The sequence below is a fragment of the Thamnophis elegans genome, chromosome 7 (assembly GCF_009769535.1).
Source record: "Thamnophis elegans isolate rThaEle1 chromosome 7, rThaEle1.pri, whole genome shotgun sequence".
NCBI lineage: Eukaryota > Metazoa > Chordata > Lepidosauria > Squamata > Colubridae > Thamnophis > Thamnophis elegans.
In genome coordinates, this window is record NC_045547.1 from 48,573,737 (window position 1) to 48,599,734 (window position 25,998).

The following is a 25,998-nucleotide window of genomic DNA, read 5'->3' on the forward strand; positions in this document are numbered from 1 at the left end:
TGTTTATTCCTTGTTGAGTGACATTGTTTCCTAGAGTATGTTGTCAATTGAACTGTTCTGGGAGGCAAGGGGGATACCAGAGGTGGGTTCCTACCAGTTCGCACCTATTCAGTAGAACCGGTTCGTCAAATCTACCGAACCGGTTAGAAGAGGTTCCATCAGTGGACCTGGAAAGCAGGCCACACCTACAGAAGAGGGTCCAAAATTTTTTGAAACCCACCACTGGTCCTTGGATATGATTATTCTACACTATCATGCTCATATTTATAAAACTCAGTGCCTCTGTGAAAGGTAAGGATGACTACTGCATTTGTGGTGCAATCAGAACATTGTGTGTGTTGAAGTTGTTTTAACACAAACCAAAGATGCCTTTTAAAAAACAATATTCTTATGCATGCCAGTGCTGTGTGTGAGGCAATTTAAGATGGTTCTGACAATGTCGTCGGCATCTTCATATCCGGTCACATGGGCGGCAAGCCACTCCCACAAAGGAGGCCACACCCACAGAGTAGGTTCGAACAATTTTTGAAACCCACCACTGGGGGATACATATAGTTTCTATGGCAGTGTCTCTCAAACTTGGCAACTTTAAGATGTTCAGATTTCAGTGGCGAATTCTGGAACTTGAAGCCCATGCTTCTTAAAGTTGCACTCCAAATACATTACAAGAAATAAACTATTACTGAATTTGGGGAATTGATTTATTGCTTGCTGCTTCCAACAGGATGGTTCCAGAATTTTCTCATGCATATAACAAAAACATGTTAATTGAACATGCAATAGATGTTAGAAGCAATGTTCAGGAATTTTCACATAAATGCACAAGCGCAACATAACCTGTATAAGTTATTATTTGGAATGTCTCAATCCCTAAATAGATCAAAAAGAGCTTATGTTTCTGGGCACAGCTACACTGGAGGAATATGATGAGTTTGCCACAAATCAATATATGCTATTCAGGGGTGGGTTTCTGCCAGCGTTACTGCTGGTTCGGTGTGTGTGCATCTTTTGATGAGATATTTCCATATTCTAGAATTGGAAAGGAGTAGCTATTGATACTTCAAGCTATTTTGGATTACTTTAATCACCAATGATGTCAAGGCACACTTTTTGGACTGAATGTTGCAAAAGATCATCCTGTCATCATCCTAAAAAGGAAGAGGAGATAGTTTACTTCATCTCAGCAATATTTAATCTTCTTAATGGGTTTAAATACATACATACATACATACATACATACATATTGCAGAATGATGGTATCTTTATAAGATACATACATACATACATTTATAAGATACATACATACATACATACATACATACATACATACATACGAGGTGGCGCAGTGGGTAGAGTGCAGTACTGCAGGCCACTTCAGCTGACTGCTATCTGCAGTTCGGTGGTTCAAATCTCACCAGCTCAAGGTTGACTCAGCCTTCCATCCTTCCGAGGTGGGTGAAATGAGGACCCGGATTGTTGTTGGGGGCAATATGCTGACTCTGTAAACCGCTTAGAGAGGGCTGAAAGCCCTATGAAGCGGTATATAAGTCTAACTGCTATTGCTATTGCTAATACATACATACATACATACATACATACATACATACATACATACATATTGCAGAATGATGGTATCTTTATAAGGAGAGAAATAATAAATAAATGTCAATAATGGAGTTAGATTTACATGAATTTCCAGAATCAGAAATACCACATTTCTGAACATTTAAATAACAGGTACAGACTGGTTGGAACAACATCTGTATGTGGTTTTTCTACTGTGCAGAATTTCATTTCTGGCAGAAAGGTGTTTTGTTTCTCTGTTGTAATAAAATAAATCAGTGATTGTTAACTTAATGAAACTGCTCAGGCAGACTCTAATTCCTTGTGTGAGGTCCAGGAAATATTGTACACCCTAATTAGCTTTTCATATGTAACTAACACTGCATAGCAAATACTATAAAATCTGGCTGTGGAAGCAAATGAGTATGTTTAAAATAAGAAGCAAATTTATTAAATGTTCAAAAAATCAGCCACAATTTGTCATGGTCATTATTTGAATTCTAAAGAGCTCCATTCACTACAGTATGCCTTTGTGTTTGTACTTACATGAACCTTTGCAGTGGGATAAAGCATAAATCAGTCCTCTGGGCTTTAATTTTAGAATGAGTGTGATTCTGTGACCAGTATTTGCTTAATAGATGCATTTGGTCTCAGCGTGCACCAGTGACTTAAGTGCGCCATCTTCTGGTGGGGGAGATCAAACTGGGAAGGGTGAATATAAATTAGATGCTAATTTTCATTTTACAGAATGATGAGGATTTCCCCCTGTTTTGTGAGGAACACTGGAAAATTAAACACCTAAAAGGGCTACAGCCTACCCCATCCACAAAATGAATGCAAACACCATTAAAACTCAGGTTAACTTCAATTCCCTGTTATATAATCTTCCTTTGAGAGAAGATGTTTGTGCTCCGTTTTGGTGAGATGACATCAGCGGCCATCAATGAAGCAGCAGCACTCTGGGAACAGGAGTCTGATCTCAGGTGGCCAATTTCTCTCCACAGTCTGCTCCAAACAGAATTTAACACTCATCATTGTATCCCGATATTATGAGAAATAAACATCACCTGCTGTTTATTTGACATCTTCCATCTGGGTAAAAGACATATGGACACTATGATTATACTAACTCTATGCAGACACTGAATTGATCAAACAGAACATTCTTTCCCCAGATAATTTGTGAGCTGAGAGAATTATCTTTCTTTCATACATAGAAGGAAATAGAAAGAATAGAAAAAGCTGTTGAAAATGAAAGAACGAGCAGAAGGTACTGCGTCAGAATATTAACCTTTTTTCTGAAAGAGCTTCTCTTTTTTATTTCTTTCTCTGTTTAGTAACCTCTTGTCTTTGTCTTTGCTCCAGCTTGTTTTCTCACCCCTGCTTCCTTTCCTCTAACTCAATGTTTCTCAACCTTGGCAACTTGAAGATGTCTGGACTTCAACTCCCAGAATTCCCCAGCCAGGCTGGGGAATTCTGGGAGTTAAAGTCCAGACATCTTCAAGTTGCCAAGGTTGAGAAACACTGCTCTAACTAGACTTCCAATTTTATTCTTTTATTTTAATTGTATATTATTATTTTATTTATTTATTATTTTATTATTTTTCTTTACTGTTGGAAGGATGGAGGGGGATTTTGTGTATATGTGTGCTGAATGATGCCCCCACAAGCACTCACTGTTTTCATCAGATGGAATTTGCACCCTTTGGGGAGTGCATGTGATGTCATGAGGCAGGTCAAATGCTGCAATATTACTGATGTCAGTCTGACTCCTATTTATCCCCTGAAGATGCCACTGTATGTACAGTATATTTCTGGAAGAGATAACAATTTATGTGTGACAAGTATTTGACATATGAAGGTGGAGTATGAAGGTAATTTCTTAAAATTGCCATAGTTTGTTTTGTTCTGATTGAGGCAGCTATCTAGTGTATACAGTACATACTCACAAGTCCATCTGCAGATAACCAACTTTTGAATTTTTAATGAAAATGCGCTGGAAAATGTGCCATCCAGGGATAAGACAGCCCTTGAAATTTTCATATATTTTAATTTTCACAATTGTCTTTGTGTAAACATGTAATCTATATGTTATCCGTTTGTCATCTTATCTGTGGATGGGATTATATACAAGAATATATGGGATATATAGGCATTTTAAAAAACTATTACTGCATAAACTTGCAGATAAGTTGAATCCATTTTGGGGGTATGTTTCGCACCTAAAATTCAATTTAACGAAGACTATATACAATATATGTACAAAGAAGAGTTAACACAGCCACAGTTACTGAGGATGGGGAAATCTCCAGGATAGAGTTATAATTATAATTCCCCAGCATCTGATGATGATCCATTCACAAAAATTCAGCCATTTTGGGCTTTCCCAACCAAGGATCAAAATGTTATGGGTATAATTTGAGGTAGGCCCATGGGAAGGTGACCTCTTCTGGCATGATCTGGGTCATGGCATTTGAAACTGCTTAATAATGAGATGTTTTGATTTTTGTAAGTTCTGTATTTCAAAACACATTGTTTTGGCTTTATTGATTCCTTTGTAGTTGGCTTTTATGATATTTTTTATGATGCATTTTAATTTTCTATATATCACTTTGAGTCATTCCAATTAGGCAGCTTATAAATTTAAAGAAACATGATGCATTATTCTACTGAAATAACGTGCTTGGTAATTCATAAAATAATTAACACCCCAAATGCCCTCAACAAAACAACAACAACAGAATGGAATGGTTAGAGCAGTGGTTCCCAAACTTGGCAACTTTAAGACTTGTGGACTTCAACTCCCAGAATTCTGCTGGCTGGAGAATTCTGGGAGTTGAAGTCCACAAGTCTTAAAGTTGCCAAGTTTGGGAACCACTGGGTTAGAGGAACTCTCTTCACTGTGCATCTCAGTATGCTGTTTTCCAATAGTATTGCAAGTAAAGTGCCTGTGAACTCTTGACACACTATTAGGAAGGATAGGACTCGGCTTTCCAACTTGTCATTTAAATCCAAGACAACACATGAATAAAACTAAACACGGTTAATACTCCCTCCTCCTGTAAATTGGGCATTAGGTATCACCTTTACAAGCCTTCAGAGGATGTATACAAATTTCTAACATGCGTTTGTGATTCTGGAGGCCTCAGGTAATGTTACAAAGTGTTATAAAATATATAAACATATTTACTTTTGGTTTTTTTTCTTTACTGGGAATTTGGGAGCAAAAATGCAGAAGGATTACTATGTGCCTATATAAATATAAACCTTCATTGTTCACCTAGGGCAGAGTTTTTTAAACTGGGAAACTTTATGATGTGTGGACTTTATTTCTCAGAATTAATAGAATAATAGAGTTGGAAAGCACCTTGGATGTCTTCTAGTCCAACTCCCTGTTCAAGCAAGAGATCATAGGTCATTCCAGACAAATGGCTATCCAGTCTCTTCTTAAAAGCCTCCAACTGATAGAACACCACAACTTCAGAAAACAAGCCATTGCACTGGTTGTTTTTCCCCATAACCTGCAGTTAAAGTTCCCAAATCTTAAAATTGTCAAGTTTGAATTTAACTGATCTATGTTAAGATAGTTGGATATGGCTTTTTGTCAGAGCAGTTGAAAAATTGTTATCAAGACCAGGTTGATGAGTATAATGTATGTTTCTAGCTCCATGAACTTCTAGAATCTGTTAACTTTGGAATAAGCTCTGATCTCTATGGCAGTGGTCTCCAACCTTGGCAACTTTAAGACCTGTGGATTTTAACTGCTAGAGTTCCTCAGCCAGCTTTGCTATGGCATCAATGTTCTAGAATGACCTCTCTTCTGTAGCACACCAAGTATCCTTTAGGTACCTTTTGAAAACTTGTCTGATTTTTGCTGGCTTCCCTAGTAATATTTCCACTTTTATTGATTGTTTTAATTATGTTTAATATTGTATTATTTTGGATGGATTTTACCGTTATTATAAATCACTCCAGGATGTTCATAATGAGAATCCATCTTATAAATGCTGTACATTAATTTGGTCTATATGAATAATATTTAATATTTATTAATTTTATATCTGAAAGTTTGTTCAACGGAGACACATTTTTATGTCTTGGATGATGATGTGACCCACATAATTCTAGTAATAGGAATTTCTAACTGTCCCAATCTGAGTTCTCTTCCTTTAATGTTTGTGTGTCCACAAATATAATGGAATACGTGGATGACTTTGGGGAATAAGGAGAAGAGATGCTGCCTAGCAAACAATCAGACAAGAGAGGTAGCAGCCCTCAGTGGCCCAAACAGTCAGGGAGGATCCAGCCAAATGGAGTTAAAAGCAGTTAAATGTGATGGCAGCAAGTTTGCCTTGAAAGATTTTGTTAATGTACCCTTACAACAATAAAGTAGAATTAGATCATTTAGTTTTCTGTTTTACCTGGAAGACTCAACAACAAGGTTTTTACGTCAATCAACAGTGTGTGTCTATGTATGTGCCTTCAAGTCGCTGTTGACTCCTGGAAACTGGACCATTTTTACAGTTTCCTCGATAGGATTTCAGGAGTGGCTTTCCATTGTCTCCTTCCTAGGGCTGAGAGTGTGGCTCAAGGTTATCCAGTTGGCTTTGGTCTCCCAATTTCTGTCATGATGTCTTAAAATACGTATTTAAATAAGTATTTAAAATGTCTTAAATACTACACCAAACTGGCTCATACCAGTGATACACTTCAGCTTTAAAAGATTGATATTAAAGTGGTTAGAGAAAAAGTTGTATTGATTCCACTGAAAATTTTCTGTCATATGTTTTAGTTCCTTGCCATAATGCATGAAAACTAGTGTGGTAAAATAATACAAATGTGAACAGGAATGTCAATAAGAGATCTGCACACACCATTTCTCATCATTGAGAAACCAGTGTTTAAGTCTGTCAAGATCTTTCTGTACCTTGAGCCTATCTTCTGGAGTGTCGGCTATTCCTGCCAGCTTGATATCATCTGCAAATTTGATTAGTTCTCCTTCTATCTAAATCATTGGTGAATTATATTGAAGACAGAGCTTTAGGATACTTTCCTTCACATAGGTGCAGTTCCATTAAGGACTACGGTACATTTTGAGCGTGGTTGGTCAGCTAGTTACGAATTCATCTGGTGGTGATGCTGTCTAAACTATATTTTTCTAACTTATCAAATAGTAGGTTGTGGTCTACTATATCAAATTCCTTATTGAAGTCCAAGTGAATTATATCCACAGCATTCATATTCGTGATGTCAATGCTTCACATAAATGGCAGAATATAGTTTCAATTGCTTTAGAGGAGGGGCAGGTCTTCATGACAGAACTGCTAACAGAACATCATAAAAACAGTTTTAGCTAGGACATCCAGCCAACTTTGAAAGAGAAGGAAACATAAATGGCCAAAATAGATGGAAAACTGATGTCGCTTTAGGTAAGAAAATTAATGTTATACTGAACAACTTCATCTCTATTAAAAAAAAGCAAGAAGAGGGGATCCATTTATAGGGCAGCTGGTTCAGTGACTTGACAAATCCAAGTGATTGCAAACTGACCAACTTCTCCATGTAAATATTAGGAGGGAAATGACAATAAAGCTCTAAGGCATATAACTTTCTCCTTTAATTACCATTGATTAAACTTGATGCAAGAGGAACAAAGAATACTGCTGTAAAATAGTACGTTCCACTCTACACCCATGTAATCATTCTAATCTAATGTGTACCACAACTGATGGTAACAAAGACTCAAAAAAATAACAATCAGGAGATCACACTTCCCCATCCCAGTCCCAATCATCCACAAGAGACATCAATGTAGTTTGGTACTATCCTGTGTTGATTGAAGCCTCAGCAACTTACCTACCACCTTTGCTATAAAAACAAGTTTAAAAATGGTACAAGAACTATTTCTCTGGTACAGTATGAAGATCTCTGACCCGGGCAGGGCACTGGACTAGAAAACATCTAAGGTCCTTTCTAACTTTATGATTATACTCCAAATAGAACTGGATTGAACAATTATTTCTTGAGGAACAACTTCCTGTCAAAAATACATATATTACTTTTTTACTTTGGTTTATTCATCTCCCTAGTGTCTTTCAGCAGCTAGGAAGAGTAGGGATCCAATCAACAGGTGTCAGGGTTGATTGTCCTGTTCCAGACAAAGCAATCACACCAAAGTGAGTTGCAATTGGTTTAATGATGAAAGTCTACTTCAAACAACTAAAATGCCAGGTAGAATTCTTGGCTGAGCAGTTGTGTCCACAGAAATGACCTTGTCTGGTAATCAAGGACTACTCCTATTGGAATCAGTGCAGCTCCAAAGCTGAGAATTCAGAAATCCAGTGCCAGAGGTCCACAGAATTCTGCCTGATCATAACCATGAGAAAAAACAGATGGATTAGAAGGCAGGCTTAGGAGTAGCCTACAGCATACAGGATTGGGAAATGACAACTTGGCCTGTTTCAGTCCAGAATTTAGGTCAGAGTTTCACAAACTAGTCCAAATCATATAGCTGAGACTTTGTGAACAGAGCAAGGATACAGCATGACCAGTTTGGCAGTGGGTCAGTAATGGTGTAGGATGGCATGTCTTTAGGGGGCCGCACAGCCCTCCATGTTAATAAGAATAGTTCATTCATTCAGATCTAGGATGTCATATTTTTTGTGTTCCCTTTATTTTTTTGAGCAGTGTATTATTGCTGAATAATGTATCACACTGCCGTTATTGCTGAAATTCAATGGAATGATTTCCTGGTATTTTGAGGCAGAAAACAAATAAAAACTGTAATTTAACTACTAAATACTTAGTATTATAAGTACTAAAATAGAAATATTAAAAATTAAATGCCTTTTGAGTCTAGAATAAACTCTAGAATACTGCATGGGTATGGGTCATACCTATACCTTATGCAATTTTTTCACTGACAATAAGAACTGTACCAGTCAATTTTGGCATATTTAGGCCAAAATACAAGAAGTGCACTCAAAATGCAGTTCTAACTTAGCTGTGTGCATAACTTTCTAAGCAATGATCTCTAATCTGCAGACCAATTTTTATTTGTAATACTATTGCCTGCTAACCAAAGATATACATGCAGTACAGCAACATGCTCAGGATGCAATGTATGAATGTGAGAAAGGAGATTTATTAGACATGTGTTGATTTAGAATATATGATAAAAGAGTTGGATTCTGAAAGATTTTGCTTAATGAGAGTTTATAATTGGTTTTGAATGCACAAAAAAGTGAAGCATGGAATGCCTAGCAAATGGCTCATTTGTGTAGGAAATAAAGTAAGGACATATAATGCATTCATCATTGTTGAAGAAATGCATTGTTATATTTATGGATAAATATGTAACAATACATATGATGAAGATAGATAGCCAGAGATGTGAACATCCATGCATCTTTCTATGCAGATGATGTTGTGCTGCTGGAAACCCAAATGCTACTAATAAAAAACTGAGTACTATGAATATGAAAATTAATATATTGAAAAATACAAGTAGTTCATTCTGAGACTATGAGCATATTATGTTGATAAAACATTTCAAGCTGTAATCTCTAATAGTATGCTTCTATATATTTTTATTCTAAATTATATAGCATGGGGGGGGGGGTCCAGAGGGACCATTCTGCAAAACTGCAAAAGAATGCAGCCCACCTATTTGTTCACACGATATAAAATGTAGCCAATTTTAACAAAACATTTTTAAAAAGCTCTTAAATATTTCTCAATAGTTAAAATGGCAAATTTAAACAAAACTCTCCAATTAAAGTTAATAAAATACAGAACATTTAATGTGTAATTTACTACTGTATTCCAAAGCAGCATTTCTAAAATCAAATTATTACAAAGAGCATACTGAAATAAATAAAATCTGTGCATGATTTTAGGTCAGGTCATTTTTGAGACAAAACCTATGTAATTTTATAAGGTCTCCAAAATTCTTTAGTCATGTTGGTGTACTGCATTTATCTCTTTGGAATTCCATCTTCACCTGGCAAGCAGCAAAGCAGATTGTATTCTACCATTGCTTTTTGGGGGGCGGAGAGGGGAGGAGAATCAGCATTCTTGGTTCATTCAGAATTACTGAACTAGTGCGAGTATTTCAGCATATATATTTTAAAAAGTTTTAAAAGTGCAAGCCCAGGGTGAACTATGAAATATTTCTTTTTAGTCAGTCTAGAAAATATATTTGTTCTATTGGTAGACTATGCTTTGTTATAGCAATATTGATTTTTGTTTTCCAATTCAATACAGTATTGGGGGGGGGGTGGTTACATAAAGGTTAAGTCTGTCGGTAGGATCTCCAAAAAATTGAACAATTTTGGTGTTGGAGAAATGAGAACTGCAAAATGGGTAGGAACACTCCAGGAGATACCTAATGGAGAGGTAGACTTTTAATATTGCCAATTCTTGTTTACCTTGTTTCTTCTACCTAATATGACCAGAATGGAAGTCTGCTTTCCAGTTTATGCTTACACACAAATAAAGCCCCAACAGAAGGGGAGAACAGAAACACCCAAATACAAATGCAACATGGTACTTCATTACACAGAAAAAGAAATAAGTCCCTTCTACAACCATTATTGGTAAAAAAAAAGTTGGAGTGACTCCCAGAAGCCATGCTCAGCATGCTTTCCTTGTTTAATTGTGGACAATTCATTCAGAGGAATGGTGAAAAATTTTGAGTTAAAATCTAGTATTGTCCGTTGCCTTCAGTGAAGATAAAAATAAGAGTTAATCTCTAGTTTATACGCATATCATAAGAGCTATTATTCTGCCTGCTAATTAGTTTAGAACACTAGGCTTGTTCATACTTCTTGGAGGATCAGTAATTCAGGAAAAAAGGGTAAAAGAAATATTCCTCTCACACAGATTTTCCTAGCACTGGGAATATAGTTCTAGAAGGATGTCGGCATAGCTAGAGCAAGCAGGGACAGGGGTGGGTGGGGGTGGGGGGATAAAATTTCTTCCCTCTCTTGTCATCTTCTAAAACAGCTCTATAGAGTGCAAGGAAAAGAAGGGGGAACCTTAATTCTCATAACCTGAATGTGTTCCCTGCTATTTTGCTTACTGTACAGTCAGGTCACAAATCTTCTCTTGCCCTCTTTTTAACTGACATTCTATCTTTCCATTTTTTAGCTGCTCTCAGATATAAATATAGATACAAATGAAAACTGGCATCTTCTTTGACAATCGCCATATTTGGCAGACCTTTTAAGTTACAGAAGAAATTTAACTTTGGCCCCAGGTAGCAGTCCTCACTATTGCTAGAATATCACAAGATTTGCACCAAAAATAAGGGGTGGGATGGGCACAAGCTATTTTTTCATTCCACTGATGACTACCTCAACTGTTAAGAGCAGGCCATAATGATAAATTAAAAACCATCACCATCAGAGGCTGCAAAAGAATACCTGGCACCCCAATCAGCAAGCTAATGGACCAGCAGCAATGAGGCCTGAAGGCACTCAACAGCAGTACATTTAATAACTTTTTAAAAAATGCTGGTGGTTTATACAAGGAGACTTAGTGAACCACATGCTGTGCAGGCCTGGTTAAGAATGATCAATGTAGTCTTTTGAAAACCATTTTTAAATACCCTTGCTTTTGGATTTTCAAATAAATATATTAAAGATCACCCAAATATATGAAAAATAAAAACAAGTTTAAAAGAATATCCTTTGCTCAAGTCAGCAGTCTCTCATCCCATCTGTATAAGCCGTCCAGTGGGAACTACCCTACCTGCATCTTTCTTTGCTTTCTTTGCTGTTTGTTGTTAATTGTTTTGCATATAGCTGCTTATACTTATGATTTTTATACTGATGAAAAATTGCCTTGGCAGTATATATATGTAAATAATTGCAATGAAATAAACCAACTGCATTAGCTATGAAGGAAAACACTGCCTGCATCAATATATTAATCTGAATTTAGTTATGAATAAATCGCACATGCTGCTTTACGCACATTTGTAAATTTCCTCATACAAAATTAGTGTGAACAAAAATTGTTTATTCCCACATGTTTAAAAAGGACATTTACTTGCGTTTCCATTTTTAAATTGTACCTAAGATGTACGATAGTAACTCTTCACAGTTTTTTTAAGCCTATCTACCAGGCAAAGTTAGATAAAACACAAATGTTATTTGGTTTGGTTTCAAGAAAAAAAATGAAAAGAAAAATCATGGCCACAAGTTTTTAAACTTTTAATCCTAAACATTACAGGGCAAATGGATGTTGGAATCTATTTCCATACATCATGCGTTTTAACTTTTATTTCTATTCAATGGGTATTCAAATCCACTAAAACATGTGTGGCTTACAACTTTGGAGTTATGGAAATACATATTTTGGAATAAATGCTAAAAAAACAACAATGGAAAAAAGCCAAACTGTCTCCATAAAGGTAAAATTGAACATTGTGACGATTCGATATTTTTCTTTTTTTTTTAACTTGTAAATTGTAAATTCAGTGCATTGTACGGTTAAAATTAATGGTCCCTGTTCAAATATCTAACTGGTGTCCATTGATTCCAAATTAGTGGATGATGAATCTTTCTGGATGCTTTCGAAGATGGCTGCAAGCTCTGGATTAGAGCTTATCTGTGACTGAAATTCACTCATTAGTGGACTCTTTTCTGCTTCTGGAATAGTTAATAATGCTGCTACTGCCCTCATAGCTGATCGCTTCAGTTCATCTTGCTTTTCAAACTCTTGCTTCACAGAGTTTGCTTTTACCTATTTTATTTCAAGAAAATGATGTTTAGGTAATAATTTTCAACAACAGAATTAAATTAAAAAGATATGCAAACAATGTAAATACACCACACTATAAGTAGTATAGAATACTATCAGAGTAAAAGTTCTTCAGAATGTCTTGCAACTTTCATTATTATCTGAAGAATTATTATCTTTGACTGAAGATTTTGTTTCTCTACCTTTTATTCACTACTGAAGCTGTTACAAAATGTTATCTTACAATTAGAAAAAAGTCATAGTAGGAACAAAAAGTATCCTGATCTTAGGAATTTTAATAAAGATTAAAAACAATTTTGATAGTAGAACCTGTTAGAGGGGAGTAACATCTGGACAACGAACAGAAGCCAGGAATAAGACTATTTTATTTTCATGTAAGAACAAAAACTGGGGATAGGTGGGAAATAGCCTGATAGGAATGATGCTTTTGTATCATTCTTCTTGGAAAAAAAATCATACAAATTACTCCCATAAATCACAATTTTAGAAATAGTAAGGTGACTCAGGCTTAATACGAGGGATTGGTGATTGGTTCTGAATTAATGCAATTATGTTTTACAAATCGTATATTAAGATAAATAAATTCATACAGTACCTTGGTTGTACATGTAGCACGCAAGGGTTCAACCAGTCTATCCAGCCTCTGCAATACCGCACTTGGACACAACGTAGATAGTCTCACCAGCATTAAAAATGTTAACATCTGGTTAGGAGAAACATAACTTAAATAAACCGGACACTGCAAAGGAATGTTACTTCTTTTCAGAAGATCAACCATATCTTTCTATTTTGTCAACCCCTCCAAGTTAGTGTTCTGTGCCCATTAAATATGCTGTTAACATATGTAATGTTACATAATGTAATATAATGTATAACGTAAGTAATACGTGGCATAACATATGTAAGATGTGCATACTATTGTGTATAAGTAGTCCTGGACCTATGACCACAATTGAACCCAAAATTTATGTTGCTAAGTGAGCAATTTGTTAAGTGAGTTTTGCCACATTTTATGATTTTTTCTTGCCATCTTTGTTAAGTGAATCACTGCAGTTGTAAATTAGTAACATGGTTGTTAAGAGAACTTGGTTTCCCCATTGACTTTGCTTGTCAGAAGGTTGCAAAAGGTGATCAGATAGCCCCAGAACACTACAACTACCATAAATGTGAGTCAGTTGTCAAGCATCTGAATTTTGATCACATGACCACGGGGATACTACAATATTCAAATGTGTGAACAATAGTCGTAAGTCACTTTTTTCAGTGCCTTTGTAACTTTGAACAGTCACTAACTGAACTGTTGTAAGTCGAGGATTACCTGTATTTAATTCCTGCTATAACTTTGATTTTTCTGTGGACGTTTATTTGTGGGTCTTATTTCTATTTTAACACAATTTGTCACTTTGAACTAAACAACTATCAGAAAATAAAATAATGAATTCTATACTTCATTGGCCATCCTATCTAGACAGTTAACACTGGTTCCACCTAGATGTATTTCTTCCTCAAGTCAATTATGTACCACCACCCACCACTTTTTGAGCAAGATGCAATGCCTTTGTGCCTCCATTGCTAATTGGTACATGCCAGTGCTGATGGCATTCCTACACAAGGAAGTACCAGTGCTGGTACTGCTTTGCTTGCACTTTGGTGCTGTTTTGCTTGCACTTTGTCCTACGTGAAGGTGGAAAGACAGACCTCTGTCAATTCTGAAAATAGCTCAAGCCATCTCCCATTAATATGGGTCTGTGCCTCTGCACATTTTCTCTAATTAAGGAAGATGCAGACTGAAGCAGTCTTGCTCAAGATGTGGCAGTTGTTTTAATCCATCTTCAACTTTTACTGGCACAGAACAGCTTCCCTGAGGCAATAACAAAAAATCATAAAAACTTGTATTTTGTGTTAGAAATAAGTATTTTATTTCTTTTTATTTGAAACATTTTATCCCTATACATATTGCATTTGCACCAAAAATTATGTTACTATATTACATAAATAGATATATAAAAAACTAACCTTAATATCATAGTGATCTTTCAAACCATCCTCAACGTGGTTTAGGAATTCAAAGATGTCGAGTCTATCCAGACAACTATCTAGCAGAGTATACATACACTCAAAAGCTGCCTTTCTAATATCAAGACCATCATCAACTGTATGTTTAAATGGCCCCATTTCAACCTGCAAACCAAATCAGAAAATAAGAGCATTCATTAAATTTAATTATCAGTTCTTAATAATCTTTGAATAAATGTATTGAAAAATGATGACAAGGAAAAGTCATAAGGAAATTCCAGAAACAAACTAAGGTTCTAGAAGTTAACTTCATTACAAAATTCCATTACTAATTCAATTTTCATGGCACTTTATTTCAGTTTCTAGTTTAAAACTAAATGGATATTTACAATAATCATTCATTAAGAATTAAAAATGATTTAAAATAATTTAAAACATTTAATGATACTCTAAGGCAGGTGTGTCCAACTTGCAGCTTGCATGTGGCTCTGGGCAGCTAGTAATGCGGCCCCACAAAATTATAAAAGTTCAACATTATTATGTAATTTTGAGTTTTATATACATTAACTTATTTTATATGCAGCCCAAGACAATTCCTCTTCACTCAGGAAAGCCAAAAGGCACCATGCTCTAAATCAGGGGTGTCAAACTCACATCAGTGACAGTGGTGTCACATGACATGTCAGGACTTTCCCCCCTTTACTGAAACAGGGGTGGGCATGGCTAGCATGTGATACATCTGGCCCTTGAGCCAGGAGTTTGACAGCCCTGCTCTAAAGAATACCTTAAGGCGAACACTCTGATGGAGCGCAGGAGTTCATGGCTTCCATGACAGCCATGGGCTTGACCCAAGTAATCCGGGGCCCAACTCACTCGGCGGGTCACATGCTCAACCTCGTATTTCTCTCGGAGTAGTGGAGTTGTGATCTTGGTCTGAGGGGTAGCGAGATCTTACCCCTGTCATGGTCGGACCACTACCTACTGAGGCTTGACTTTCGGAGACCAAACCCCCACTGTAGGGAGGAGGAACCGATTAGGTGGTTCCACCCCAGGCGACTTATGGACCTGTTGGGCTTTCAGACGGAGCTTGGAGTTATTCCTGATACCCTCGTCCGCAGTCCGGCGGAGACTCTGGTTGCTGCCTGGAACTCAGCAGCGACAGAGGCTCTTAACCGGATTGCGCCTTTACGGCCGATCCGAGGCAGTGGATCCAGGAGGGCCCCTTGGTTTACTGAGGAACTCCGGGAGATGAAGCGCCGAAAGAGACGCCTAGAGCAACGATGGAGATCTAGTAAGTCCGAGTCAGACCGAGCACTTCTAACATCCAGCATCAGAGCTTACATCCGGGCAATTAGGACGACAAAAAGAACATACATTGCCTCTCTGATTGCTTCCGCTGAGTCGCGCCCAGCCGCCTTGTTCAGGATAACCCGTTCCCTCCTAAATAGGAGGGATACGAGCGATCCTTTGCAAGGCAGAGCTGAGGACTACGTCCAATTCCTCGCGGATAAAGTTGCTCGGCTTCGGGCGGACCTGGACTCCAATTCCGCAGAACCAGCTGAGGCACCAGGGGATAATCTGGTAGGACATCACTGGATTGATTTTCAAGCTGTTACCCCTGAGAACGTGGACAAGGCCATGGGAGCTGTAAGTGCCTCCACATGTGTACTGGACCCGTGCCCCTCCTGGCTGGTTGCTAACAGCAGGGAGGTGACACGGGGCTGGATCCAGGCGGTCGTTGCCGCCTCCCTTCGAGAGGGGGTCTTTCCCCCCGCACTAAAGGCGGCGGTGGTGAGACCCCTCCTGAAGAAGCCATCTTTGGATCCAGCCGTCCTAAACTACTACCGTCCAGTCTCCAACCTCCCCTTTGTGGGGAAGGTTGTTGAGAAGGTGGTAGCCTTTCAGCTCCAGCGGTCCTTGGAGGAAACCGATTATCTAGATCCCTTCCAGTCGGGTTTTAGGCCTGGCTACAGCACGGAAACCGCTTTGGTCGCATTGATCGATGATCTCTGGAGAGCCAGGGATGGAGGTCATGCCTCCATCCTAGTGCTCCTTGACCTCTCTGCGGCTTTCGATACCATCGACCATGGTATCCTTCTGCGACGACTGCGGGAGGTGGGGGTGGGAGGCACTGTTCTACGGTGGTTCTCCTCTTACCTCTCGGACAGGTCGCAGTCGGTGTTGGTCGGAGGGCAGAGATCGACCCCTAGGCCCCTAATGTGTGGGGTGCCGCAGGGTTCGGTCCTGTCCCCCCTCCTATTTAATATCTACATGAAACCGCTGGGTGAGATCATTCGACGGCACGGGATAAAATACCACCAGTATGCGGACGATACGCAGCTGTATCTGTCCGCCCCGTGCCAACTCAACGAAGCGATTGACGTGATGTGCCAGGGCCTCGAGGCTGTTAGGGACTGGAGGGGGGTTAACAAGCTTGTACTCAATCCAGATAAGACCGAGTGGCTGCTGTGCTTCCCTCCTACTAACTGGCCAAGTGTTCCATCTCTCAGGCTGGGGGGTCAAACAGTACGCCCCTCAGACAGGGTTCGCAACTTGGGAGTCCTCCTGGACCCACAGCTGACTTTTGAACACCACTTGTCAGCTGTGACCAGGGGGGCATTTGCCCAGGTTCGCCTGGTGCACCAGTTGCGTCCCTACCTGAACCGGGAGGCTCTCACAACAGTCACTCGCACCCTTGTGACCTCCAGACTGGACTACTGCAACGTGCTCTACATGGGGCAGCCCTTGAAGAGTATTTGGCGACTTCAGCTTGTCCAGAATGCAGCCGCGCGAGCGATTGTGGGTGCACCTCGGTTCACCCATGTAACACCTATCCTCCGCGAGCTGCACTGGCTGCCTATTGGTCTCCGGATACGCTTCAAGGCGCTAGTCGTCACTTATAAAGCCCTTCATGGTATTGGACCTGGGTACTTGAGAGACCGCCTACTGCCAATTACCTCCACTAGACCAATTAGATCCCACAGACTAGGCCTCCTCCGAATTCCATCTGCTGGCCAGTGTCGACTGGCGACTACCCGGAGGAGAGCCTTCTCTGTGGCTGCTCTGACCCTCTGGAACGAACTCCCCGTGGAGATTCGTACCCTCACCACCCTCCAGGCCTTCCGCATAGCCCTTAAAACCTGGCTGTTCCGACAGGCCTGGGCCTAAAGATCCGCTGCCCCTATCTCGAATGGTATGATTGTTGTGCTTTTTAACTATGTATAGTTTTGTGTTCTTGTTAAACTGTTTATATCCCCCCTTCCCTTTTTTGAGTTGTGAGCCGCCCTGAGTCCCCTTAGGGAAAAGGGCGGCATATAAATGAAATAAAACTCAAACTCAAAAGCAAACTTAAGCAACATAAACACAGTTGCAATTCTACACACACATGCACACATACATAGAATAAGAAGTGACAGTCAAAGAACAGTAAATAAGAATAGAGAATCTATGAATTATCCAAGTAAAAATGTAGACCAAACAATGGAAAATTATATCCACTATTTAACTACTTCTTCCTAGCATTATTCCATGCTATGGCAGGGTCAACTTAGTATTGCACTATTCAAATGAAATTTGCAAAAACCAAATGATACCACTGTATAAAATTCCCTGAATTTCACTAATTCCTAAAGTGGTTTTACTATAGTATTGAATAGGAGCTCTTAGTAATCAGTCTCTTATTTATCAAAGAGTTAGCAACTTTTCTCAGGCAGTGGGGATTTTAACATGATGGGTTTGGGTTTGAATGTGACAAAAAATACATGTAAAAATAATTGAAACTTTGCAAAGTTTATTTAAAGTATGTTGTACTTCTTATATGCCACTTGGTGTGGCACTCCTGATTGACATGTCTGTAATTACCATTGTAACAAAACAGCTGTCTTCAAATTAGAGGCCCAATTTAAATAAGGATCTGAAACTTTAAATAGAAAACATTTTTATTCTTTGGATATCACTACTTGATTACCCTTCATCAGTAGAATTTACATACCTCTCTTATTAGTTCCTTTCTCACTTTTGTTTCATTATAAAGATGCGGAAGCACCGTGTCTAAAAGGTCTCTTATTAGTGATGGTTTATTGTGTGCTGCTGAGTTAAATGTTACCAGAGCTACTCGTCTCACATTAAGATCTGGATCTTCCAATGTTTTTAGAAAATCACCTGTAATAATTAAAGACAATCATCATATGGTCTGTTCAACATTTTATGAAAAAAACCAAATTTAGAGCAAAACTGCAGCAAGCCTTAGGCACATGTCTTTCCCTCCTTATCCCCTTCATAGTCAAAGTGATTTGGATTGTTGTACCAAGGGATAAATAGTGAGCCTTGGTTCAAATAAGAAACATACTGTAGTGATAACCTAAATGAAGTATCTTCATTCTCAATTATGGGTATAATTTATTCTCAAAATCCTCTTTACAATTATGTACAATCCAGTCATAAATACCGTATTTTTCAGAGTATAAGATGCACCTTTTTTCCTCCAAAAAGGAGGCTGAAACTCTGAGTGTCTTATACACTGAATACAGCATTTCTTGCCTCCCGAAGGCCCCCCCCCTTCACCGAACTGGCCGTGCATAGTCTTATGGAGGCTTTCAGAGAGCTCCTGGGGGCTGGGGAGGGCAGAAATGAGCAAAACATGGACCGTGTTTTGCTCAATTTTGCCCCCCCCCCCCAGCCCCTAGGAGCACTCTATAAGCCTCCATAAGGCTATGCATGCATTTTTTTTGACAAAAAATGGGCCCATTTTCCATGAAAACGGGCTGGTTTTTGCTCATTTGAGGGGGCAACCCCCCAGGAGCACTCTGCAAGCCCCCCCAAGGCTATTCATGCCTTTTTTTAAAAGGTCCGTTTTCACGAAAAACGGGCCGTTTTTGGAAGGTTTGCAGAGTGCAAAAACTCCCCCCCCCCTTTGGAAAGCTCTTTAACTGATTGATGAGAATGACATTGATCAAGTGCTGTACCAGCAGAAACAAAGTCTTGGGTGCTGCAGATTGTCAGTGATTTCCTTCTCTAGCACATGGATAAATACACCTGGAAACATCTACCTACCTACCTACTCTCTCTCCCTATCTCTATTCCTTTATCTCTCTCTTTCTCCCTTTATCTACCTTCCTACCTAACTACTCCCTCTCTCTCCCTACCTACCTACTGTGTTTATCCCTCTTTCTCTCCCTCTCTATCCCTCTATCTACCTACCTACTTTTATTTTTTATTTGCCTCTTCAAAACCTTGGTGTGTTTTATACTCCGGTATGTCTTATACTCCGGAAAATATGGTATATAAAGTCATTTCAAGCAAACCTATACATGTAGTTTTTGTTTGCTTGAAAGCAGTTTATATATAAACTCACAGCTACTTTACTGATGCCTTAAAATATTCCTTATTTTAAATAAATGCCACATTTATTCTTTTTAGATCACAATGTGCATGCTTGGCTTCATGACTTAAGAACTTAATCCTGTAAGTAAGCAGGATGAAAGTAATTTTTTTAAAAAAATTGAATGGGATAATATCAGTAAGTAATTGTATTTTGCCAATTACTTTTGCAAGAATCTCTTTTCTTTTTGCTAAAATTGGTATTTCCCCCAAAACTAATACAGTTCAGAAGAATTCATGAACTATGGTAGTTATACTTAGAAAATAAAAGTAACAGTGGCTTCTTGTGACTCTGCTAGGAATTTTCTTTTTGGATATTTTAATCTCTGGGGATTCACTCTGTTTTACTACTACTATCTATATAGGACTAACACATAGGGTCCATTGGCACTAATAAATTTAAGTAAACATAAAATAAAATAGACTGGCACTTTATTCTACTGATTATAAGCTGCCCAAAGTCACTGAGATAGAGAGGGCAGTCATATCAACTCTTTAAGTAACTGAGACCATATGCACTCGAAAGACCTTTGTCCTTTAAATCTGACATATGGCACAGCTCTAGCAATTAATGGAAATTGTATATAGAGTTAGTTTTATTTCAAGAGCTAACAGCTACTTCTGATGGAAGCATTTCTTGTTGTTTCAAGGCATGAAAACAGGCATCTACATCACCTAGTATCCATTGTCCTACTTAAAAGTTCAGTATTCCCAAAAGAAACATTAAGCAAAGCACACCTGCTGATGTAATAGGGATTTAATCAAAATCTTCTCCATCCTTAAAACTATTCTGGAAATTACATGTACATATGTTAAATACCCACGTTAAAGTTATTGTGATCTCACTCACCTATACAATTCTTTAAAAGTGGGTCTATGGGCTGTGGGTGATCAGAGATAGTGAACTTCACAGCAGTGACTACCGAACTCCGAGCATACGATGATCCTAATAGTAAATAATTGGCACAGATAATAGAACATTTTTATTTTCTGTGTACTGTACTGTGGAGTTACAGAAATTACAAACATGTTAGTAATAATACTATTGATGCTTTATCTACAAAATTCTATAGCATTTCCATTATAAATAACAGAAATTACTACATATACTTGGCATATGTATTATTATAACCCTATGTAATATTATAATATAAAACTTGTCTCATTTTCAAGAACAGTTATTCTTTATTTCCCAGTGCTTGATTTGATTTCTGACTTTTTCTGTTTTTAAAACTGTGGTATTTATCTTTGTTTTAATTTGATATTTCTAACTTTAATTTTTAATAAGCATCCTGGGAATCTATTTAAAAAGCAAGGTATACATCAAATAAACACAAAAATAAACACACTCAAAATTTCCCCAAATCTTTAGTTAACAATGTTGCCAGTCATTATTTACCTGAAATTATCTTAATAAGGCATAATTACATATGCTGACTTCAGCTATGAAGGAATAGTGAGAACAAACCAAAATGTACCAGTGCTTTTGAATAGAAGCCGTGTATTGCCATTAAACTGCCATGGAAGCAGTTTTGTTGACAGAACAAGATAGGGGCAATTATTCTTTCCCTATTCAATGTATAAAATTCATCAAAAGGCTCTGAAATGGTTTTCCTGAGAAGGGGAAAGGGCAGGGGAAGAAATCCCATTGTGCCAGCAGAACTGGTATTAGTACATTTGATTAGAGCACTCAGATCCATCAACACAGCTATAGATTTTTCCTACACAGGTCTACCCAAGGTGACTGTCCAGGAAGAAATAGAAATGATCAGGTGTGTTGTTGATGCCAAATATTTTTATTCTTTACAAATTTATCCAAGTATAATTTTACTAGTTACAGCCAAAATAAATTAAATCTACCATGTAATATTTTAAATAGTATAATTCTTTGATAGTGTGATCCTTTTAAAGAAATAATTAAGCTTTGAAAAGCAGAGGAAAACTAAGAGGATTTCTTGCTCTACTGGTCCCAACATGAATTGGACAGTTTTAATTATTCTATAAGCTCTTGTATAGAACAACTGTAACACCCATTTTTCTAGTGCTTCTTTTCAAACAGTATCACTGTAAATATTTCTTCCTCTTGCATATTTCATCTATCTCCCATAAATATTAGACATTGGATTGTCAATCTGTTCTCCAAATGATAACTTATTTTTTTTTAATTAATATTATCCAATTTATCAGATATTGCATTTTATCTGTACCACACCTTACAAAATAAACTGATTCAAAACATTTCAACAGACATAACAAAGCTTTTTATGTATTAATGAGCTCTATTTAAAAACTGGACAGTTGAAGATTTCCTTCTGTTCCTTTATCACTTAAAGCAATATCAAAATCATTTATTCAAGTCAGCATTAATTATTAGTACTGAATAATTCAATAATCTTCTGAATGTTATTTCCAAAAGACAATACATATATCTACAAACCTGAGGCCAAGTATCCTTTGAGGCGTGGAAGCAGAGTTTCCGGATCTATTAAAGAAAGTTTCCCCAAGCATTCAGCAACAACATTTCTGGTACCCTCTTCTGCACACTCACAATGTTTGAGTAGCAAAGACCAGATGCTCTCCACATAAGGTTTGAGACCTTGTACTGTTGCAGAGCTAATTATTTCCTTTAAGGAATGAAGAAGAAGGTATTGTCTTTTAGGCTGACTAGTTATTTCTTGCAAGACAAATGGGAGATATTCTGGAAGATTGCCGACACTAATACTTCCCAATGCATACGAAGCTGCAGACTTTACTTCTTCACTAGGAGAGGAAAATGCTTCTAAAATTACGGATTTTAGTTCTATTTGTCCACTTAAGTCAATATGATGTCCAACTTCCCCTAGAGAAAGCAAAGCTAAGAGACGAATGGAATCTGTAGATCTCGAGTTCTTGACATCCTGGATAAATTGACCTACAACTGCTGGTCCCTCTTTAGGACATGCTCGTGTAAGGGCAGCTACACATTTGGCAATTGAATAATAAGACTGCTTGTGAGTAAGTGCTGTACTTTGTGAGTACACTGGTCCTGTTAACATGCGCAATAAATCCATATACCCTAAGTTGCTTGTTCCAGTCACAACCAGAGCTTGGAAAAATTCTAGCATAGCACTAAGTGCTCCACCTTGCAATAACGGTGACCGTACCAGCCCAATAAGTTCATTCAATATAGAGCCACTGATTTTTGAGAGTGAGGAAGGATAAACTTTAGCTAGAGTGGTCAGAAAACTGATGGCCATTTGTGACACATGCATATCACTCTCACTAATAAGAGGTGGAAGTTCATCTAGGACAGCATCAATCATAGCAGCTGTCAAGCTATCACTGTAGTTTTTTATTAATATATCTAAAGCAGAGAGAGTTCCAAGTTTCAAAGCACGTTGGTTCTTTCTGAGGAAAGAAGCAAGAATAGGAACACCTTCTCCTAAAACTGGCCTCAGATCAATCTTCAGAGATGAACCAGCTATCAGAGTCAAAGCCTTCACAGTGGTTAGTCGAGTTATCTCGTTTTTTAGTCTCTCTAGAAATATCTGAAGAGTATTAGGTAGATCAGAACCAAGATTGTCTCCAAGACTGCAAATGATTTGGCCCATACAAGAAATTGCTCTCTCTTTCACTTCTTGATCAATGTCAGCAGCTTTCAGTCTCTTGATTGTACAAGTAAACAAATCTTTGATATAAGGACTGGCGTCAAAAGAAGAAGGCTGATCCAGAGGACGTATGACTTTAACCAGCTGTTGGGTAACTAGAAGTGCCTCAGACGTTATTTTGTAAAATGGATCTCCAACACATGCCACAACAGGAGGCACCAATGCTTGGACATGAGGATGAAAAACTTGGGGAGCGTGATTACAGAGGATCACATACAAACAAGATAAAGCATCTATCTTCAGATTAGAAGAACTTGATTTGTCATTCAGTGAAAAAATTATGCCTGTAAAAGAATGTATAATTAATTTGCATAATTTTATATTTCCAAAATACTTCTCTTATAATTCTAAACATCTGAGTTAAACTAAATGTGTATCAATAATTGTATGAATTTGTATTTAAGTAACAAAAAAATTAATAAGGGAAATAGATATTATCTCCATTTGTTATCCGCATCTCAATAAATATTTTGTAACCTGCGTGTCAATAAATATTTTTCTATTTTTACACTACAAAGTCTCAAAAGTGAAAAAATAGTAATTCTTACAGAACCGCACCTCTTTCTGAAGAGGGTTGGTGTTTATCTTAGTAGAACGCGTTGATGCAACTTTTTTTCACCAAAGGCCCAGTGACTACGAAAGTAAAAAGTACTGTATTGTATTGTTCCCCTCCCTTCCGGTTTTGTTAGCCGCCCTGAGTCCCTCGGGAATAGGGCGGCATACAAGTTGAATAAAACCTCTAAACCTCTTACTGATAGTTAATTGCCTATAGTCATTTTTTTCTCTCTCTCTCTAATATCATCATAAACTTTTCTTTTGGGGGTAGTCAGGTCACAATGATTTGTATCAGAAAAGCCTCGTATCCAAACTATATAGACTTCAGCAGATACATAATCTTTCTGCTTGTTTACTAAGTAGCACATAAGGTCAGAATTTTATTGCACCGAGAATCCACTATCTGCATCACTAGCCTTTCGAAGCTTAGTTCAAAGATTTCTTCTCACTTTTTAAGGCTTTAAATAGTTTTAACATTCATTTACTGAAATATTTATTTTATACAAGCCAGCCCAATGTTTATGACGTTTGAAATTGGCACAATCGGATCCAGACGCTTCCTGGGCTCCCTCATCCCAGAAGCAGCAACCTCATACTCTCCCCTCTCTGCTAGCCCCCTTCTTCGCACGCGATCACCCAGCAGCGGAGATGGAGAGGGTGAAGGGGGCAGAGACAGCCACTAGCATTGAGGGGAGAGTGCCACATAGAAACGGCACCGCCTTTTCCCTCTCCATTACTGGGCGATTCCATCCGAAGAAGGGGGCTAGCAGAGAAGGGAAGAGTGCAAGGTTGCTGCTTCTAGGATGAGGAGACCCAGGACACGTCTGGCTCTGGCTCACCTGACTTCTCTTCCTCTCAGAGTCAGCTTTTTGGGGCCATTTTTGGGTTGATTTTGGCCAGAAAAATGGCCACTGAAAACAGCCTGGAAAATTGACTGTTTTGGAGCGTTTTTCAGGATATTTTCCTGCCCCAAAACGGGTGGGGGTGGGGCCAGCCGGTGGTCCGATTTGCCAGTTCTCTGAAAAGCTCAGAATTGGAACTATCCGTTTGGGCGAATTGGCCCGAACTGGCAGCAGCCCACCTCTGGTTCTATCAACAATTTAACTGTTGTTAAATTGATTTTGACACAATTTTAACATAAAACCAACAGCTGTTCCATGAAATTGGAAAAATTTATGGCAATTTTATTTAAAGACTCCTTCTCTCAATTTTGTTCTTTCCAGTCTTTTCTTTGCATAGATATTTACTTCCATTACTTTCCTGTTTCTTCTTCTTATCCATATACCTTTTCAAACTTTCAGCACATCAGAATAACAAAAAAATATTTCAAAACCTTTAGCATGAATATAAAATATTCTATTTGGAGAAAACATTATTTCTTCCCTGCTCCTATTTATAAATATTTGACTATTATTTTGGCTATATGCTTTGTATTCTAAAATGCAGGGGTCAAGTCAATCATCCCAAGAAAGTCCAAGCATATGATTCAGTTTGGATATTTGGATGATACTATTTGGAGACTCAATCGCCAAATAGCATATCTGAATTGAATTCTCACATAACTCTACAGCATAGTTGTATAATGGCTGAAGAAGACATAGTACTGACTCAAAACTAAGCAGTACTTTAAAATATGTTAAAAGTTCAAAATTGTTTTAAAGCAAAATACACAAAATCATACCTGGAACAAGTACAGGAATGTGTTGTGTGAGAGCACCAGGCAATACATTGACCAATTCAGTTAGCATATTAAAACAGCATTGACGAGTCTTCACACTTTTTTCCTTCATCTGTTTATGCAAAGCTTTAACAATATTGGGAACCTGTAATTATATGTGCATAAGACAGTCCAACCATTACTCTCCCTATACAAATACACAAATTATGAATAGGTTTTTATATAATGATAGAAATAAGAATACAAGATAAGCCCTGCTGGATTAGACCAAGTGCTCACCTGGACTAGTAGTCTGTTCTCAGAATATTTCCTGAGTACCTTTCCTGGGTACAAAGTACCTTTGTACTTTGTTGTATTAGGATGCAGCAGTAGTTAACCTCTATAAAGCAAAAG

At 37.9% G+C, this 25,998-nt stretch overlaps 1 protein-coding gene and 1 long non-coding RNA gene across 2 annotated transcripts in view; both read right to left on the reverse strand.

The window, feature by feature from the left end:
- Nucleotides 1–683: 683 nt before the first annotated feature.
- Nucleotides 684–3,018, reverse strand: LOC116511461. The gene is made up of 2 exons (XR_004255749.1): nt 2,110–3,018; nt 684–1,148 (listed from the first exon to the last, which is right to left on the reverse strand). It is a non-coding gene; the product is annotated as an uncharacterized LOC116511461 (long non-coding RNA).
- A 4,722-nt stretch (nt 3,019–7,740) lies between these two features.
- The window catches only part of CAND1 (cullin associated and neddylation dissociated 1), a 35,397-nt gene continuing 17,139 nt past the window's right edge, over nt 7,741–25,998 (reverse strand). The window contains exons 9-15 of the mRNA XM_032220882.1: nt 25,609–25,750; nt 22,163–23,656; nt 20,576–20,671; nt 18,338–18,507; nt 14,347–14,511; nt 12,926–13,033; nt 7,741–12,312 (exon numbers count right to left, since the gene is read on the reverse strand). Of these exons, the coding sequence (XP_032076773.1) occupies nt 12,088–12,312; nt 12,926–13,033; nt 14,347–14,511; nt 18,338–18,507; nt 20,576–20,671; nt 22,163–23,656; nt 25,609–25,750 (2,400 nt within the window). The 3' untranslated portion in view covers nt 7,741–12,087. The remainder of the gene's footprint in view (nt 12,313–12,925; nt 13,034–14,346; nt 14,512–18,337; nt 18,508–20,575; nt 20,672–22,162; nt 23,657–25,608; nt 25,751–25,998) is intronic.